The sequence below is a fragment of the Mastacembelus armatus genome, chromosome 14, assembly GCF_900324485.2.
Source record: "Mastacembelus armatus chromosome 14, fMasArm1.2, whole genome shotgun sequence".
Lineage (NCBI taxonomy): Eukaryota > Metazoa > Chordata > Actinopteri > Synbranchiformes > Mastacembelidae > Mastacembelus > Mastacembelus armatus.
In genome coordinates this window covers 20109854-20128204 of record NC_046646.1, presented here as the reverse complement: position 1 = coordinate 20128204, position 18351 = coordinate 20109854, and the positions used below count along the sequence as shown (strand labels likewise).

The 18351-nt window shown below is 38.4% G+C and overlaps 1 protein-coding gene across 4 annotated transcripts; it reads right to left on the bottom strand.

Moving 5' to 3' along the window:
* Positions 1-1200: 1200 nt before the first annotated feature.
* plac8l1 (PLAC8 like 1) lies at positions 1201-17541 on the bottom strand. Of its 4 annotated transcripts, XR_003296984.2 has the most exons (6): positions 17374-17541; positions 16638-16867; positions 16307-16443; positions 15847-16067; positions 7968-8054; positions 1201-1543 (listed from the first exon to the last, which is right to left on the bottom strand). XR_003296984.2 is itself a non-coding variant. In XM_026328091.2 (4 exons), the coding sequence occupies exons 1-4, from the start codon at positions 17397-17399 to the stop codon at positions 15936-15938; spliced, it is 525 nt and encodes a 174-aa protein (XP_026183876.1). In that variant the 5' UTR covers positions 17400-17541; the 3' UTR covers positions 14334-15935. The 4 variants fall into 4 exon arrangements, 1 of the variants encoding a protein (XP_026183876.1); XR_003296983.2 differs by lacking the exons at positions 1201-1543; positions 7968-8054 and adding an exon at positions 10162-11229; XR_003296985.2 differs by lacking the exons at positions 1201-1543; positions 7968-8054 and adding an exon at positions 10162-11002.
* Between the last annotated feature and the right edge of the window lie 810 nt (positions 17542-18351).

Genomic DNA, 18351 nt, shown 5'->3' with positions numbered 1-18351 from the left:
GCCAATCCCAGACAACATTGGGCGAGATGTGGGGTACGCTCTGGACAGATTACCAGTCCATCACAGGGCCAACACATAATAAACCCCAGTTCCCTAATCTTATTGACCAGTAGTTATCACAGTCCGCCATGGTGAAGGAAGGTCCATAGCTCTGACTTCTGCTCAGAGGACCAAGGAGCGAGGAGGCAGCCTGGAGGAGCTATACTTGAGGATGTGAGGGTGAATCCTTACAGGCATACTCCTTTATTTGAAATCAGTTTGTCTCAGGCTGCTTCATATTAAGGATCAGAGGAAAGGACATGTCATGTCAGTTACACATGTTTCCCCAGCTCCTCTGTCCTTACATCTTTTTCTTGCTTTTTATGTGGCATGGGACTAAGACGCAAGGAAAAGCCATATTTGAGAGACCTGTGATGCAGCCAGTGGAACATTTACTGCTACAGACAATTTAGAGTCACTAATTCAACTAACCCCAAACTGCATGTCTTTGCACTGTGGGAGGAAGCTGCACAGAAAAAAACCCACACACACACAGAGAGAACATGCAAAGTCCACACAGAATGACCCCACGATTGAATGGGGTTAAAACACAGAACCTTGTTGCTGTGAGGCAATAATGCTTACCACTGTGGCATTTCAAATTCTGTTTTATATTTTCAGGAAGATACAAGAGATCAGTAAAATGCAGCATGTGTATGGGGAGTTAAGTTTTATTTTTTCTTTAAAACTAGAAGAGTATTGAGCATTTTCTACCAAAACTTTCTACTTTTATATTAAAAACAGGTTCTCTGAAATATATGAAATTATGGCAGCCATTCAAAGGCAACTGAGAGGAAAATATCATCTGAAAACTCTTCTCCATTTCAGCTATTGGCTATTATGGGAACCAAGCAAATCCACTGATGACCTTTAGAAGAATATCACTGTACATTTATAATAACATTATCATGCACAATGGGATTATAGCAGAGAAATTGAAAAATAACAAGCATTCAGCTGAAATGCTGCTGAATCACTGCAAGTTTTCCAGTTTCAACCTTCTTGCAAAATCTTACTTCACCTACATAATCCTGTATACAAACACAGGACAACACAAAAATACAGGACAGGCACATCATTTTCAAAAAGGGTGGAATGCAATGCTGTTATTTAATATAAAATAATATCATCATCATTTTGTGGCTCCTGTAAACATGTACTGTATTACAGTAATTTAAAACTGCCTGTATGACATTTCTCAATTCAGAACACATCAGATAAGAAGCAACAGAGAGGGAGTGAATACTGCTTAAACTGGTAAGCCTCTGAACCACAGTGTTTGGTTATAAAAGTGACATGGTAGTGAGGCAAGCAGTTTGCTATTTTTTATACTCCATGTCTAAGCCTTTCCGTGTTTGTGCTTTCTTCCTCTTCTTGTAGCTCTTTTTTTTTTTTTTCTTGCACAACAAAAAGTAGCTTACCAGCTCTTGGTTGGCTTTGTTGTCAGTCTGCACAGTCTGTCTACTTAGCCTGTCCATCGCCTCCTGAATCCAGCGTGATAATCCTAAAATGCATAAATACACAAGAACAAAAAAAAAAAAACATTTCAGTCAAATAATTCAAAGAGACCCACAACAATTCAACAGTAGCTAAAGCAAAGCAAAAAATGGTGTGCCAAAGGCAAATTAAAACCATGAGCAATTATTTCTCACCAAGCTGGGAATGTATAATAAAACAATGAGCCATAAATGTAGTGCATACATGTGTACCGCTACATTAACTCCAGTATTACAGTTTATGACAAACAACCACTAAAAATCTACATCATTAAGCAAAAGTATAAAACATTAAACATGAAGAGAATTCAAAAATGCTGCAGTAGCAAATCTCATTATGGTGAAAGCAAACAGAAGAAAATGCATGTGCTTCATATAAAGAAACATTAATGCTAAACATTAGCCTTAATTAGCAATAGTCTTATATCCCATCAAAGTCACTGCGAGAAAATAGAAAAATACAAGAGTAAGACAGAAGAGTAAGTGATGTTGAAGCAGCAGTAAGTGATGCAGTGTTTGTGCCATTTTCACCATATGCAAATCCACCCTGCACGCTCTCTTTCTGCTTTACATTAATTCACTTAATTGGAGATAACCAGAGTGGAACCACAGCAGTTATGTTGATGCACATCAGGTATAAAAATGCAAATTTTGGCCTAAATAATTATAATCAAATCACTTACATCAGTGAAAAGCTGCACTTTAAAATATAGACAGTAATAATAGGATGATAACAAATGCAATAAGTGAAGGATGTAATTTTCTAGGTCTAGTTTAAAAATCAATGTCTTACTGTGAGACCCTGACCCAAGACTGTACCACTATGCACTGATGTGTTTGGCTGTCACAAAAATATAAAATGAAATGCTGCATTTTGGAATCATGATCCATGTAGAAATACTTAACCAAATATGTAAATATAAGGAATATATAGGAATATAAGGAATAGTTATAGCCCATAATTGTTATTCAAATATCAGCCTGTTATTCTAAAAGTGATATCACATAAATGAACAAATAAATTGACCTGTTTATCCAACATTTTGCTGCTATGGATGTAAGTTGGAATTGACATCTGCTCCTGTTCATACACTTTTTGACACTTCTTAACTGAACTGTAGCAAAGAGCTACTGTTTATCGTCTTTCCAGTCCACTGATAAATTTTGACAGCACTGAACTGAACTGAGTCATGTAACACCATGGCGAATGATGTTGCCTCTTAACTCTTTTCCTCTTCTCACCTCCTCCTCCACCCTGACCTCAAATTCCTGCTCTCCTTCTCCCCCCAGAGCCTGATCTTCCTCTCTTCTCCTTCCTCTAAGCTCAATTTGCCTGTCACACTGTCACATCCCTCAGGTCTCCTAGTTCTCCTCCCTTCCTTTACTTACTCTGCTGTCTCTTCGTCACTTGAAGTAACACATTGCATCCCTCTGGCTTAGACTTCTGATTTATTTGATACTCTGAGTCTTTTCTAACAAAGATTGTGCTTCCCAGGTCCAGGTTGAGTATTACACCAATCCCTCTCCTATACACACTGCTTTAATTAGAGATGGCAGTCTGCATGGGTACCAAGTACAGACATTATGACACAGAGTCACAGTGACAGATGTAGGGAGGGGACAGAGGCAGGAGAGTGGAAGAAAGATGGAGGAATATAAAGACATGCAGGATGGACCAAGAGAAAAATATTTGGTGTTTGTGGGTCTTAAAAAGATTAAAGGAAAAGCAGCACTTAAAAAATACTCCTAATCTACAGGGTTTGACAGTTTCCAGTTGATGAGATTTCTTTCTCTCTATTTCTCTCTTTCTAATTAGACTGAGGCAGTCTTCTAATTACTGCAGCCATCAAATATCACCTTGACCAAATTATCTTATTTGCATTAATGTCTTAATTAGACCTTGGCGCTTCTGTCAATTACAAGCCACAGTTCTAGACACAGGAGAAGACTGTAAGAGTGGGTGGACTATGATAACATGCTGTTTGTTACATGTAAAGGTAACACAAGTCACACTTCATCATTTACAGTGGCTGTTTATTTTATTTGGCCCATTTGCTCCAGAATAAATGAGGGTCATGGCTGCCAAAAGGGAAGCACTTCACTTAATCCACTTTTCTACAGTTGCTAAATGAAAATGGGCACTAAGTACAGGAAGGTTGCAGCCAAACAACTTGTGACTTTACTGGCAGATAATTACATAAATGCATTGTTTTAACTGATTGGAACAAGACACTGAATTGACAGTTGCAAACTTTACTATACGAAGTGATGCTGTACAGAGCATCATGATATTACCTTTAAAATGATGGAAAACAACCTTTATTTTCTGTGGAAAAATAACACTCATTAACAGACATAAAGTGTCTCAGACAAAAGTGTCTCATAAAGACACTTAGGGCAATTGTGTTGCCACCGAGGTCAAGTTGACTAATAAATAATAAATTAACTTTGGCAAGATAATAATGCTGATAATAATCATTTCTAAGAGATGGTTTGTCTCCAGTGCTATGGGAAAATTGGCTTAGTATGTTGTAAAAATGCTTCACATTCTGATCATGTCTAGATGCTTAGTTCATCCATTCCCAATATATGGTCCAGTATATCAGAGAGAAAGAGACCAAAGGTGATGGACTATGCCATTATCCACAGACAGGCCTCTATGCCAAAATTTGTCATATTCTTGTCCTTGGCTTCTGAAATGAATAATAACTTCACCTTGCCATGTCACCAAAACTTTTTTCCTCCATATCTCAAGCTCTGTTTTTCTACTCCACTTCCTTCTGTCATGTTGAAAAAAAAACCTCTAAGGAGTAATAATCGCTGTACTGTAACATTTAAATTTAAGTAAAATAAATCAGTATGTGGTACTAGATGCAGTACAGGATAGCACACTAAAGGTAATGGACTGCTAAGTGATCAAAGAAGAAGAGTTTATGTGCAGAAAATCAAGCCAATATCCAGAAGACTTATTAAAGCTACACGTGATCTTTTTGCAGTTTAGTCTTTTTGCATTGTAGTTTAAATATTTAGTTTATTTGTTGACTGTCAGGTTTTTCATCAAATAAAAGATAAAAGAAAACATAATGAAAATAGTTGCAACAACAGAACAAATCCCTGCCACCTACAATTCCATTTATGCTAATGCTTTATATTCATCACATACTTTGGTCTTTATTGTCTAACGTGCCCTTATACACAGCAGCTTCATTTTAGCCTGGGCAGCTATTACCACTTAGATTCCTTTGTAAAGGGCTAATCAGGGTTAAACTGCTGCAGGGATGTGATCATGTTCAGGGAGGAAGGGAGCTGATAAGGATGCTCAAGGACAGCTGTTTCTGAAAGGCACATTTTGAAGTTATTGATTTTTTTCTTCACAGGCGTTCATGGAGATTTAAATTACCTTGCTGCTAATGTCATCAGCTTCCCATATATCTAGTATATAACATCATGATGATATCACCAGATACCCATGTAGTTTAACATTAGCCTGTCCCAATGTCATCAGGTAGATGTAAAGGTTACAGGTTACATTTAAAAGAAAAAATGTGCTTGGGTCTTTCGGTTTTTTTCTTTAAATCATCCCTTCGTTCTAACTTGAAATAATTTCCTTGACCTTTCTTTACCTTCTTTTCTTATTCTTCACCCACACTCTGTGGATATCTCTATCAGGCTGCTATTACTACAACCTGCTGAGGTAAAAGGTGGTTTCTTTGTAATAAATAAGAGCACAGGGCATTTCATTGAAGCATTAACCTTGTAGTAATAGTGTAAAATTCTTATTTCTGGCATGGTTGTCTCCAGTGCAAAACAGCCATCAAATACTTTAGTGCCACATTCTCCCCATCCAGCTACACCTGCTGTGGTCAGTACAGGAGGTAAATCTAGACTGGTGTCACCTTCAGTTTTTCCAGTGAGCAGCCAAAATGAGTCCAGATACTGCAGCATCTCATGCAGTCAGCATGTTGCTAATCACAGGGCTTCATGCACACTTACTCATCTGTTTTATTATGAATCTTCCTGACCTGGCCCATAAAGCAGATCATCACTCACTGCACATCATTTTCTCTTCTTGTCTTTTCAGAAAGAATAACTGAGGCAGTGTGTCCAGACAAGATGAAATAAACAAAGCCATGGTGAGTGCATGCCAATTTAAAGAGCTGACAGTTGTACAGTAGGATTAGAGAAATTAATGCTTAAAGGTCAAGGCTGGTTCTAGTCGAGAACAAAACCTCAGCTTGTCTAAGGGCTTGTACTGTCTACAGAGAACAAGTTAGCTACTAGTAAGGAACAGATTTTTAAAGGCACAATAAATGCATTGAAAATGCAGAAAATAATCCAATAAGATGATTTTGCTATATTAAATTTTCTTTAAACTCTGAGAGGTAGAGAAATGTAGCTCAGTATGAGCATACCAAAGATTTACACTAATGTAAAATGCATTGAGAGCCATAACATTTATTATTTCTTTTTCCAGCATTTGATTTCACCTAGAGTTTCTGTTTCCGTACCTGTCGGTGCCTCTTTCCTTGTTTTCCATCGCTCATTCTCGCCTCCTTTTTACACCTTGTTCCTCTGGATGTCAGCAATGGGATGTCACTTTTTTTTGCCCTCTTCAGACTGTCACTGACACTTTGTGAAGCTTATAGAGCATATTGGGCACGTCATTCTGCTTTCCACTTTCATCTTTTACATAAATATTTATCTGTTTTTTGTGCTATTTTTATCCCAGCTCTTCTTCCTGTCCTTTCTTTTGGTCTTTGCTGCTGCTGTTCTGTCCTGTACTTTGTCTCTCCATATTCCTGTCCAGCTCTCAGCTATATTAATGAAAGGATGACTGATCTAGGTGTTCGCTGAGAGATGGAGCTTGTCATTTATTTTCCAGTTTTCCACAGGGTTTTTCTGGGGCCAGACTCGCCTCGACCACAGGCAACGTTACCACACGAGCTTTTAGTCCACACTGAGGGTGCAGTACAATGTAGTGCATTCATACATATGCACAAACAATCTCCACACACATGCACGTGCTGCACCAGCCATACTGTTGCAAGTGACTACTGATCTACTGATCAATCTTTGCTGGTGTCCCAGAGAGTGGGAATCAGAACTGTGCTCTGTAACTGAGTCCCTGTTGTCACCATGTACCTTACGTTCTCTCTTTTATTGTGGAAACAATGTCAATGTCTGTCTTGAAAGGTGTTTGTTTATTTGCCGGCTCTGCTCATCTGTCTAAATGTTATTTCTTTACATGTCTCTTACCCGACTCTGTCTTCACAACCTCTCTTCACTTTTTCTGCTTTTCCAGAGGTTATTTTTATTTGCATCCCTGAAGCCCATAACTACATCTCTCACTGTTTGCTTGTGTAAACATCTGTAGCTTGGTTTATCTACTGGGTAAAATCACTTGGCTCTTTTTGACCATTTTTGTGCATGTAGGCACCTCTACAAGTATTTGGTGTACTGTAAGTATACACATTTCTACATGCGCCTGTTTTTATCTTCTACATTTGTGCATCGATGTGTGTGTGTATCCTCTCTGTGCTGACACCTCAACCAGTCAGTCTCCTCCATGCCTCATCGCTCCTTATTGTTTTCCTGTTCGTTTGACTGACATGTCATCCTCAAAAGATGTTTCATTGCCTAGGCGCTCTAGATTGGACACGCTTGCACAATCCCAGCCTGGGCTGTGTTTGAAGAAAGACAGGCAGTTTGGTTCTGGTTTATTTATAGTCTCCCATACTTGTTCACACTCTGGAGACTGTTTTGATTAGACAACTCACACAGGGAGATCAGGGCCTCAGTAGTTGCACATTATCTTTAGTGTTTTTTATGTCCTCTGATTGGTGAGGTGACCCAAGAACCAAGACTATGCAGGTCATTTCTGGAAAGTTTTCTACTGAAGTCTGAAGCCTAAACTTGCTGGAAGTTATCCTAATGCTTGTCTTAAAAACAACCCCAGCATGCATATAACAGCATCTATATATAGCTGATTATTTGCAAGAAGGGCACTTAAAACTTTTTTGTTCACTACATCCCTTTCAAATGTTACTGCCTAGACAGATTAATCCAGGTGGGTCCCAAGATGCTAAAACACGCTACTGAAACTGATTGAAGGTCAAACATGTTGGCTCAGTTTTGAGAACCTAAGAAATGAAAATACTGTTCATTTCTATTATGTCCTATATGAGACAATATGGGGAATTAGAGAGGGATATTATACATAAAGGTGCTCAAACATTTGGCAGATGGATGATACAGGTGGTTACACGGTTTGCAGTTATAACAGTTCTGGGGATGGTAAGTTTACATCCAAATACAACACAAATTGTAATTAAACTTGCAGAAAATCTGAAAAAAGAAAATACAAATTAATAAGCATTACTCAGGCACTACCATTACTAGGCGCTAATACAGTGTCATAAGTTTATGACTTACCTCTCAGTATCTAGACATGCAGATAGAGTTTGGACTTATCTGGCCAAGAGATTGGACCAAGAGACTTCTGCCTCCAGCCTAAAAAAACTAAAGGAAAATGGAATTACATTTACAGTGCTCAAACAATTGAACATTTATATTTAATTTGAATTAATCAGCGTATGAGTATGTCACAGTGATGTAATTCATTCATATATTCACACAAAGTGAATGTTTGAGCTGTGTATATATATTACTTAAGGTCAAGGGTCAGATTAATGCTGGAATAGACAGAAAGACAGCTGTACTTCAGGTTTTTGGGTTAAATAACATGACTCTGCTTTCATCACGCTGAGTGAATATCAGCAAATATAAAGCATGTCAGGGAATAGCCAGTGAACACTGCCTACCAACTTTAAATGTAAATGAAACAGAACATATTCAGAATGTGGTAGTCAAACTAGTTAATAATTAAAGTGTACTTTATACTTGAATCAAATATGACTCTATTAATGTTTTGACCATGTTTTTGTCAAATGCACAGGAGAGGACATTTCACTCTCAATCTTATACCATTTATTAAGAATCTCGAGGCGATAAACTAACAACGTGTAATTAAAATGAGCTGTCAACAAAGTGCTGAGACAGCAGTGGCAGTAACAGCTACTGTAAAATATGTGACATAACCATTTTTGAAGGGTCAATCTTACACATAATAAAGTCTTTATATGGTAAATAGGATAGACAGTTATTTGCAAATGAAACCACTGTACATTTGACCAAAACAAGACACTCATATAGTTACATCTGTTGCCTGTTATTATGGGCTATTATATTCATTATACTCTGGTATAATCATCCAGCTGATTTGTTTATAGTTCAGATAGAAATTCAGGTCTCTGGACCACATCTGAAGCTGCTATACCAGTCTACCACTGGAGAAATGAAGTGGGTGGGGGTTTAAACAGGGGTCAAGGATGAATCCCAAAGGCTGTGCATCATTTATTCTCACACTCACTGTCTTTTCCTTTCTACACCTTTGCTTACATATTTTTTCCCCACTTACTAAGATACTGTAGGCTTTTGGCATGTAGTAATCACACACACACACGCACAGAAGAAAGAACACTTACATCAATGGCAGGATGACCAAAGTGTATGTGTGCTAGAGATAAAAGCATTTTGCAACTCATGTCAGCTATGAAAGCACCATACACAAAGCAGAGACAATACAAGTCACATGATATTAGGTTCATCCGTATAAAACCACATTCAGAAGACATATAGGACTGGCAGATCAAAAATAACCTGCAAGCATCCCAAAGTACGATGATGGCCAACAGCATGATGGAGTCTTGCTTTGTGTCTTACATTAAAATGTTCCAAAACAGAAATACTTACAAAGACCATCTAATGATGTAATTAATACATAATAATAATAAAAATACAATAAATTATTAGCTTGTTTGTAGCTTATACTAAATGAAAAGTCCACAAATACACATCATAATGGACAGAGTGAGAGAGAGATTGATAAGGTTGGTAAAAAATAAAACTTCATGATGTAAATGATTACTGGTTTTAACAAGTAACACAAAATGAATCGGATTGTAGCCATCTTTGGTTATTTTTAAACAAACCGCACAGCCTGAGATCCTATAAAATCTTTATCAGGTAGAATTTTTAGACACTTGTGACACACTGATTGTGTCCATTGTTTGTCCAATAAGTAGGGATGTCACTTTTCATAGGCATAAGGCCTGGACGACATGGTGGCAGTTGTTTTTAAAACCTTATTCATCCAAGTCAATGCAACACTCGACCTTTTCCAACAAGCAGTCTTCTACTGTTGCCCACTGACCGTACATAGATATTTCAGGATGCAAGCCCAAGAGCATAAAGTGAAGCATCATTCTGTCAGAGCTCCATGCCATCTACCCTCCTATGTCACATCAGCCAGCAGTAAATAGAGTGGATAATGAGCAGTAAATCCCCTGGGACAATGTTAGGTTTTGTCTACAATGACAGTTTCTACTGCCCTGTGCTGTGTTATTTGGTACAACAATACGTTTTTGGAGTCACATTGATTTTGTGTGTGTGTGTGTGTGTGTGTGTGTGAGGGTGTGTGTGTGTGTTTGGTGGGGTTCTGACTACTAATTCTAGTGCAAAATACTATATACACCAAAACAATTTTGACAATAAAAAAAAATGTTACCTTACCCAAGTGGAAACACTTTGGTGTTATTCCATCCTTCCATCCATCCTCTTCACTGTTTAGTTCAATGTAACACTTATGTGTTTTAATTAAATGTTCAACAATGAGTAAAAATATACCAACAAAAAGGCAGATTTATGGGATATTTTAGGATATACTCTAAGCCTATTTGGTTTCTTTCCAAGAGCTGTTCTCATGTCTGTGCATTAGAAATGAAGCTAGAACTAGGAAGTTATTGGCTTATTTTAGCATAAACTGAAAACAAGTTTAATTAATACACAAACAGAATTATAAAAAAAAACAACACTCTTCGGGTTTGCACAGGGAGGAAGAGCAGATACATGTATTTCCCTAAATGACACATTATTCATTTAAAGGCATCTAGATGAGCTAATGCAATCTTTGCCTTGAAGAAAACTTCAGTCCAAAATTTTCTATCTGTGTGTGTGTGTGATACAGGACCAGGATCTTCACGGAGGAAAAAGTTTTGGTCTGTGAGAGATGAAGGAAAAAATAACCTAGTTCACACTTTTAAAAAATAAATTATGTTTATGTCGGGAGACTGGGGAAGCCATGGATGATACCTTATCCACACTAATCACCACCGAGTATGGGAACATTATGTGGTTTCCAGCTCTTTATCCATTATGCAGAGCAATCAGATACATCACAACATGCAGCATACAATGCTCTAAAGGTATTTTCAAATAAAAGTGCATTGAGTTGAAAACAGATCAGACCACAGTATTATTTTTCATTCTTCATAGCTTCAGGTTTACATTCCTCAGATCCATGGATGGATTCCTGCACCAAGCAGATGTCAAGGGGCGCTTATAAGAGCCTGTAATTGAAGTGACTCTTTAAGATTAAGATTTTTCACCACGCAGTGAAATGACAAGAAGTCCCTCCAGCAAACTGATGGAATGACCTAGACATTCACTTTGAAGTTGTCACAAGAAAGAAGCTATCATGACACCTTCAAAGGGAATGTTCACCCCCTCAGGTTTTCTACTGGACATGTAGGACTTGTGCTCCATATGGACATCACAAAATATGGATGCTCCAAATCTGCAGGGACAAATCAAAACGTGATCACATAGTTGCAGCAGAAGGAAGCGTTTTAGGCAGTCATGGCAATTATTTGATAATCCATGTTCACATCAAAATATGTCTGTTTTTGGCATTTTCAAAAAAACAAAAACAAAACTGTGCTACTGTAGAATTTGGGTATTAAAACTCCACAGGTGCTCAAAGAAAAAGGTACAATTGTGGAAAATTACATCTCCATGAGAAAAGATGGTATAAAAAAGTGCAAGGGTGTAAATCATTATCCAGGAACCAACTGAGTTGGAGTAGTGAAAAGAACTATTCAAGATAGAAAGACAACATCAAACAACTGATTTAGCATCTGGGTTGTTTAAACAAGAATGAGTGACATTCTTGTCATTTGACAGAAATGTAGTGTTATGTTATTTTATACACACATAATCACAGCCTATGTTTATTTATTTCAATTATTTCTCAGAGAAAAAATGGCACCACCTTTTCTAAATATGGTAAGTGCCTCTGTTTAATGACAAAGAGCTGATGCAATAAAAACGACCCTCCCTCTTCTTGTCATGCAAAGAATTTAAGGATCAGAAGAATATAGTGCTGCTGTGGAGCAAAAATTACAAAAACAGGTTCATGTCCAGTATTTTAATCTTAATGCACGATAGTGGTTTTCAGGTCAAATCAGAAAAAATGCTATAAGACTGACTGATTGCTTGGTCTGAGGAGCAGAGCGATGCCAACAAGTTCCAAGCTTCAATCATCCCTCACACTCCCTCACACACACACCAAAACAAGACAACTCCACTCAGTAACAGAGAAGGCAGGCTGCTACACAACCTGCCAAGACCTCTAGCTGCAGGATAACCGGCAGCTGAATGTCCCCCTCCCTTAGTGATGATGATGTGTTTGAGACAAAAGCAGAATCCGAATAAAAAAACAAGGAGAGATGTAGGAAGGGCAGGGATTAAACACGACTGTATCAGAGAGAAAGTGATATGAAAAGAGTGTTAGGAAGTGTGTGTGTTATGTAAACCCCAGGTGGGGCTTGTTGTCCTGGATAGAAGTATCACCAGGGGGAATGACTCCTCCAGCTTAGCAGGTCTTTCCACACTTCTCTCTCTCTCCTTCTCTTTTCTACAAACACACAGCTGAGAGGAGTCACGATTAGAAGAAGGGAAATAAAAGAGGGCAAGAAAGAAAAGGTAAAGGGAGGAAAAGAGGAGATGGTGGGAAGGCAAGAAGGAAAAAGAGCTAGATGCATTTATGGAAGCATGTCTGCTAAGTGAGGAGAGAGAGGAAGGAAAAGAGGAGTGAAAAGCATTAAAACTCATCTCAGATATGTCAGTGCCTCATAAGGGAAAGTGCAAATATTCCACCTTTTGCTCTTTGTTATTCAGTCATGTGTTCAATTTAGGATGGTGTTATCTATTTACCCAGAGCTGTGCTTTTATAATTATCATGTTTGTATATAACAGTTTAGAATGAGCACAATCATATGAAAAGCCTTTCTAGACATTGTACATCTGCTCATATAACACCCGCCCACACTAACACACCAACCCGAGGAGCTGCTGTTGATAGCAGCCTGCACTCTAGACCTGATGCATCTGTAGGGATACTTCATGCTGAAACAGCAGTAGAGGTTTTATAGGGCCTGTCCGACTGCTGACTTAAGATGGGCTTCAGTGTTCCAAATCTTGACCTCTACTGCTACTGTGGAAATCCCAACTCTGATCTGAGATCAGCACTTAAGACAGTTTTTACCCCACTGAGCAGCAAAACAGACAGTTGGGGCCCAGATCTGGGGCAACACTGCTCTCTAATGGTTCAGACATGGTGGTGTACTTGATAGAGATGACGTAAGGCCAGACTGAGTGTGTGTGTTTGAAAATATAGTACCGGTAATTGAAGTAAATGTCTAAATGTGTTTGAAATTTAGGTGTAAACACATGCAAGTTTACAGTATGCATAGAGTTCACCAAAAATATGTAAAACAATATCTTCCTTACCTCTAGTGCCATTTAGCTGAAGAAGGTTTCAGGTTTTCACAGCCATATGTTAAATATTACATATTTGAATTCAACTTAGGCATGGAAACATGGACTTTTCTGGGGACCCAAAAAAGTTGAATGTGAGTTGTAATGACACTAATGCCACTAATTTGGATGGAGCCGAAAGGGCTAAAACTGCAGCAATCAGTCCATATATTGGTGCTTAAAAATATCTCTGCATGGAATGAATATAGGGATAGAAAAACAATATATTATATTCTGAGAGTATTTGTTCAGAGTATTTATTTTGCAAAGCAAATTTCCAATTCACCAATCTTATTCAGAGATATTGATGCTGAAGTGCAGTAATATTTGGTCACTGCACAGGGAGGGAATGACACGACAGCAGCGCCTGAAGGCAGCTCTGCTCGAGGCAGAATGAGCTCGCTAACAACCCCCAATAGGCAGAGAGCAGTGGGGCTGCAGGAGGATTTATCCATCATAGGCTGATCAGGAAACGCTGGGGCCAAATGCAGAGACAAAAAAACATTGCTGATCTAATAGGCATAGTGACAATCTTGAGCTTATGTTACAGCTGCTATGAAATCTACATAAAAGTATTGTTACTTTCACAAGTAAGGACTCAAGATAAATATAACTTTATGATCTTGTAAGCCTAAACACCATACACTACTCCTTAAACACTAGGGGACTGGTTTTTACTGCAGCTTATACTGGGTAGTTTTATCAAAATGTTCAAAAGTGAGAAATAAACTAGAAGGTGAAAGCCTCTTATAATGCAAATATATGCATATATCAGCTCTCTATGCTAGAAATAGTTATAGGTAATAACTTGTCCTTATTTTCAAATGTGGATTACTTTTGCATACGAGTCTCTTTTTGTCATTGTGGCATTTTATAACTAATTTTTTTTAAACTGTGCTGCTTAAGTGTTAGAATCCTTAAAACCAACATGTGAATCAAATAAGGAAGAAATGTAAACTTATGAAGAATTACAATGATTTAAAGTATTTATTTTAACCAGAAGATTAACTCCTTTAAGTATACAGAGGGATGTATGCAAAATATAACTGGTGTTAATTGTGTAATACACATTGCTTTTTTTTTTTTTTTTCCAGTTTAATGTGAAGCAGCTGCCAGAAGAAATAAACAAAATTACATGTTTGCCCTTTGAGGACACATCTGCTCTGTGTATAAATAACGTATGCATATTGGTTGTTGCTGTGCGGCATTTCAGGTTCAGGGACCCAGCAATCAGGACTTTAATATGTTAATATACATATAATATGTTAACTTTAATGTGTGACGGTAAACCAAGAAATAGCAGGATAAAATAAATAACAGAAATTTGGCTTTATTATAATCTGACTGTGCTTGAACTGTTTGACTGTAATCTGATCTACACTGTGGCTTGTATGACCAGTAATCACACAGGTGGTTCTGCAAACTGAATTGATTCACACACTTGTTTCATTCAGCTCTCTGAAATAAATACATCACCTATCAAAAGCATTAATGCTTCATTGAACTTACAAAACCAAATGACCGCTAAGATCAACCTGAAGTGGGACATCGCTTTTCTGTGCTTCGCAATTGTACTTTGAATGTGAAAATGAGATTTATTGGTCTGACTTGTAGATAGTGTCCCTAATACTGAATTATGTTCCCATTGCACAATTTGTGCCTCAGGGTCTAGAAAGTTTTATGTTTCCTCACATCCTCTTCCCTTCGTGTCTGAGAGGGACTGAACACATTAATATGTCTGGTGACCTTTGGCAGGTGAGACTAAATTAAAGGCTTCACACAAATCACAGGATTTCACACTTAACTTAATTTGTACCACTTTCTATCAAAGAAACCGTCCCTGTGAAGTATCGTCAGTGAGCTTCATGGAATAGTGAGAGCATGAGGGAGACTGTTTATGGAAAGACATGTTACCCAGAGTTTTCATTTTCATTGTCTCAAGCAGCATAAGCAAAGGTCCATTTACCTCCACTATACTGGGGGAGACAATCAAAGCTACTGAGCTGAAACTGAAACTAAGCATGCTGCAATACACCTAACGTTAACTGAAAAAATGACATTTTAGAGAAATCGGTGGACGACGTTACAGTGCTGCAACCATTACGTTCCACATGTACTGCAATTGGTTTAATGACTTAAATCATGAGCTTATCCTGATAAACATTACCAGATGAAGGTGCTTCAATGACTGTCTCAGTACTTGCCTTGTTAGACTTAAAATGTAAACATAATTAGAATAAAAGACAATTGGCTGTTTTTTGAATGTTTCTAATAAGTGACAGTTAAACCACGTCTGGTGATATTTGCTGACCCTGACAACTCCTGATATCCAATGCGCATGTCTTACCACCTGTTTTTCATTCAGTTCAAAATGTTGATGAATTCTTGACTCTAAGAAAAGCAGAATATTCTTAATATTCATTTTAGACCTACACATTGGCTCAGACCTAACAGATTTTCTAGATGCGTATGCTGCTAATCAAAGCTTGTCCTTTCCCGTTTTTTTGTTGTTTTCAGTTGAAGGACGTGAGTTATTGCTCAGTGCCTCCTCAGTGACATTTAAAAGTACATTCAAACATTTGTGGTACTGACTCACCATGCTCATCATACTAGTACCATCAACTGGTCCTCACCAGTCCCTGATGCATGGTAAAGAAAAATCTTTATCTGTTGCATAGAGTTTCTTCAGGAGCACTCGAGGGCAGTGGACACATGATACGTCTGTGTCTTCATCCTCAGCTTCATCTCTCTTATCATCTGACATACAGCCAGAGGGTAACAGCAATGCACTGTGGTCCAGTCCTCACACACTGTGCCCTGTGGATTAATGTATAGATAGGCGCGCACACACACACACACACACACACACAGCCACAGTGGAAGAAGCACACATACAGACAAAAAAATGGAAAGCGTCCATAAACATGAGGAACATACAGCTGGAACCATCAAGTAAAGTCTATCCAGTGGTGTCTTTAGGGATACTCTGTGAAGAAACACAAATCTTCAAGTCTCAGTGACAAACATGTTTTTGGCATGAAAATATGCACACTCACTCGTATCTTGTACCGCTCTCTGATCCCGACTCGTATGGCAAAAGTGGATCCTGGTAAGAGAGGCAAACACAGACACTCACCATACTGGTGAGCGACACTCAGCTCTAAGCAGCACGGCACCATGGCCCCAAGAACACCTGCGAGCACAGACACAGGTCAGGACAATGTCAACGTCAAGCGTGAAACTAGACTGATGATTGTTTGGTTCTTACATAAAAATAATGTTGTAGTAAAAACAACATATGAAGAATAAGAGAGTCATAACATTGTGATTGGTGTATATTAATCCTATGTTAAGGAGCATAGGGGTCTGGCTGTGTGTTGGTGTTACATGTAGTCTTGTCGTTGCAGACATCAAACAAGCCAGTGCTCCAGTCTCCTCCTGTCTGTGTGATGGTGGTAATGGTTGTCCTGGTGACACCAAGACCAGGCTGTGTGAGTACTGGACCGGTCGCTGAGACATTGTTTGACCTCCAGCTATCTTCGCTTTTTATGGTGAAGCCCCCCACTTTCTTTTCTTGAAATGCCACTGCTGAGGCTTTGGTGACCGACAATCCTGGTCTGAAATTAGATTTTTAATGAACCAATATTTAGATAGTTGATAAATTCACCATGGCTTGTGAAGCTTCAAAGACACTACTGTTTCTCAGCTGCAAGCCTAGTATTAAAAGATGATGGCTCAAATTAGCCAATTAGTCTGTGCGTCACTTTCCTGAGCCAGAATTTAATTCAATCAGCAACTTTCATTTTCCTTGAGCAGCATGTTTCGCACTCAGCTGGATTCTATGGAAGTTTAGCATCAGAGGGCTATGACGACACCACTGGTAAAATCATTTGATTTAAGCCTTCTGCAACACTGTCTACAGAAAAATCAAGAGAAATTTAATTTAGCAGCAAGAAGTGCAAACGCAGGAGGTTTTCCTGTTTTGTTTGTATCTTCATAGAGGCATAAAAGTAGAAGCACAACAGCATAAAAAGCCAGAAAACAATAAGTGAGCTGTTGGCTGCAATTCCATTGTGCTCAGTGGTGACAACACTGTGCACTGGTAGGGACAAAAAACACTTACTGGTGTGTGACTGTCGTCTGCTCCATGACTCGAAGCTACTGGCATCCAGAGAGGGGTGAGGCAAGAAGATGAGAGAGGGTGAGCAGGGACTCAGCAGGAACAAGAATGTGGAGGAGGGGGTGGAGTGACACTTCCCCAATGAGAGGGTGTGTGACAGAGCAGATAAACCAGCAGTCAGCTGGCTAGGATAGAGAAGCTGTGTGACAGAGATAAGTTTTGTTGTAGTCTTCTGCCTGAGACTTCACAATGGCACAGAATATTCAAATGTGAATGGATGCATACACTTAACATAAGCACAACAGCAGGTTAGATCAGACTTGACTGTTGTCTAAAGTATTTATTTATTGACAGGATGGTCTGTAGAATATAAAAAATATGTACTGTGCATCTTAAACATGTAGATAAAAATCATACTAATTTATTTAATTGGCTAAATGATGGATGTCAAACAAGCCAAAAAAAAAAAATAAATAAAAATCTAATAATTTGACCTATGACATTCACTGTTTCGATTGAATTGCATTTAAAAAGATGTACAGTAAATGTCAGACTCACCCTTTAGAAACAAGCACACACTCACACTGAGCTGGGAAGTGAGAGAGCCATTTGAGAACCAATGAAACACCTGTCGTTCATACATAGAAAGGACTGATTGCATTTACGCATTTCCTGTGTTCTGACACTGACCTTTAAATTTAGACTGGCAGAGCATGTGAGCCAGTAAATGAAAGAGAGAAGAAAGAAGTGGGGGGAGATTTATGTGGTAGGACATGTAGTGAAACTATAATGTGCTTGGAGGCTCAGTTCTCACAGATGCCCAAATGGGTAGTACATGAAAAGTGGACACTTCTTGACTTGACTGCTCATTTAGAGGACGATCAAAATGTATTGAAGAGTGGGAATGATTCTAACTATGTTTATATAGACACGGTTAAACTTTAAGAGTATCTGAACCTCACTGGTAACAATCTAGCTGTA

Coding starts and splice junctions, on each gene's coding strand:
- plac8l1 (XM_026328091.2), bottom strand. CDS start 17,399: ATGGAGCAGACGACAGTCACACACCA. Junction 16,868..17,373: donor CAGACGACAGTCACACACCA/GTAAGTGTTTTT, acceptor ATCTAATTTCAG/ACCAGGATTGTCGGTCACCA. Junction 16,068..16,306: donor GAGAGCGGTACAAGATACGA/GTGAGTGTGCAT, acceptor ATTAATCCACAG/GGCACAGTGTGTGAGGACTG.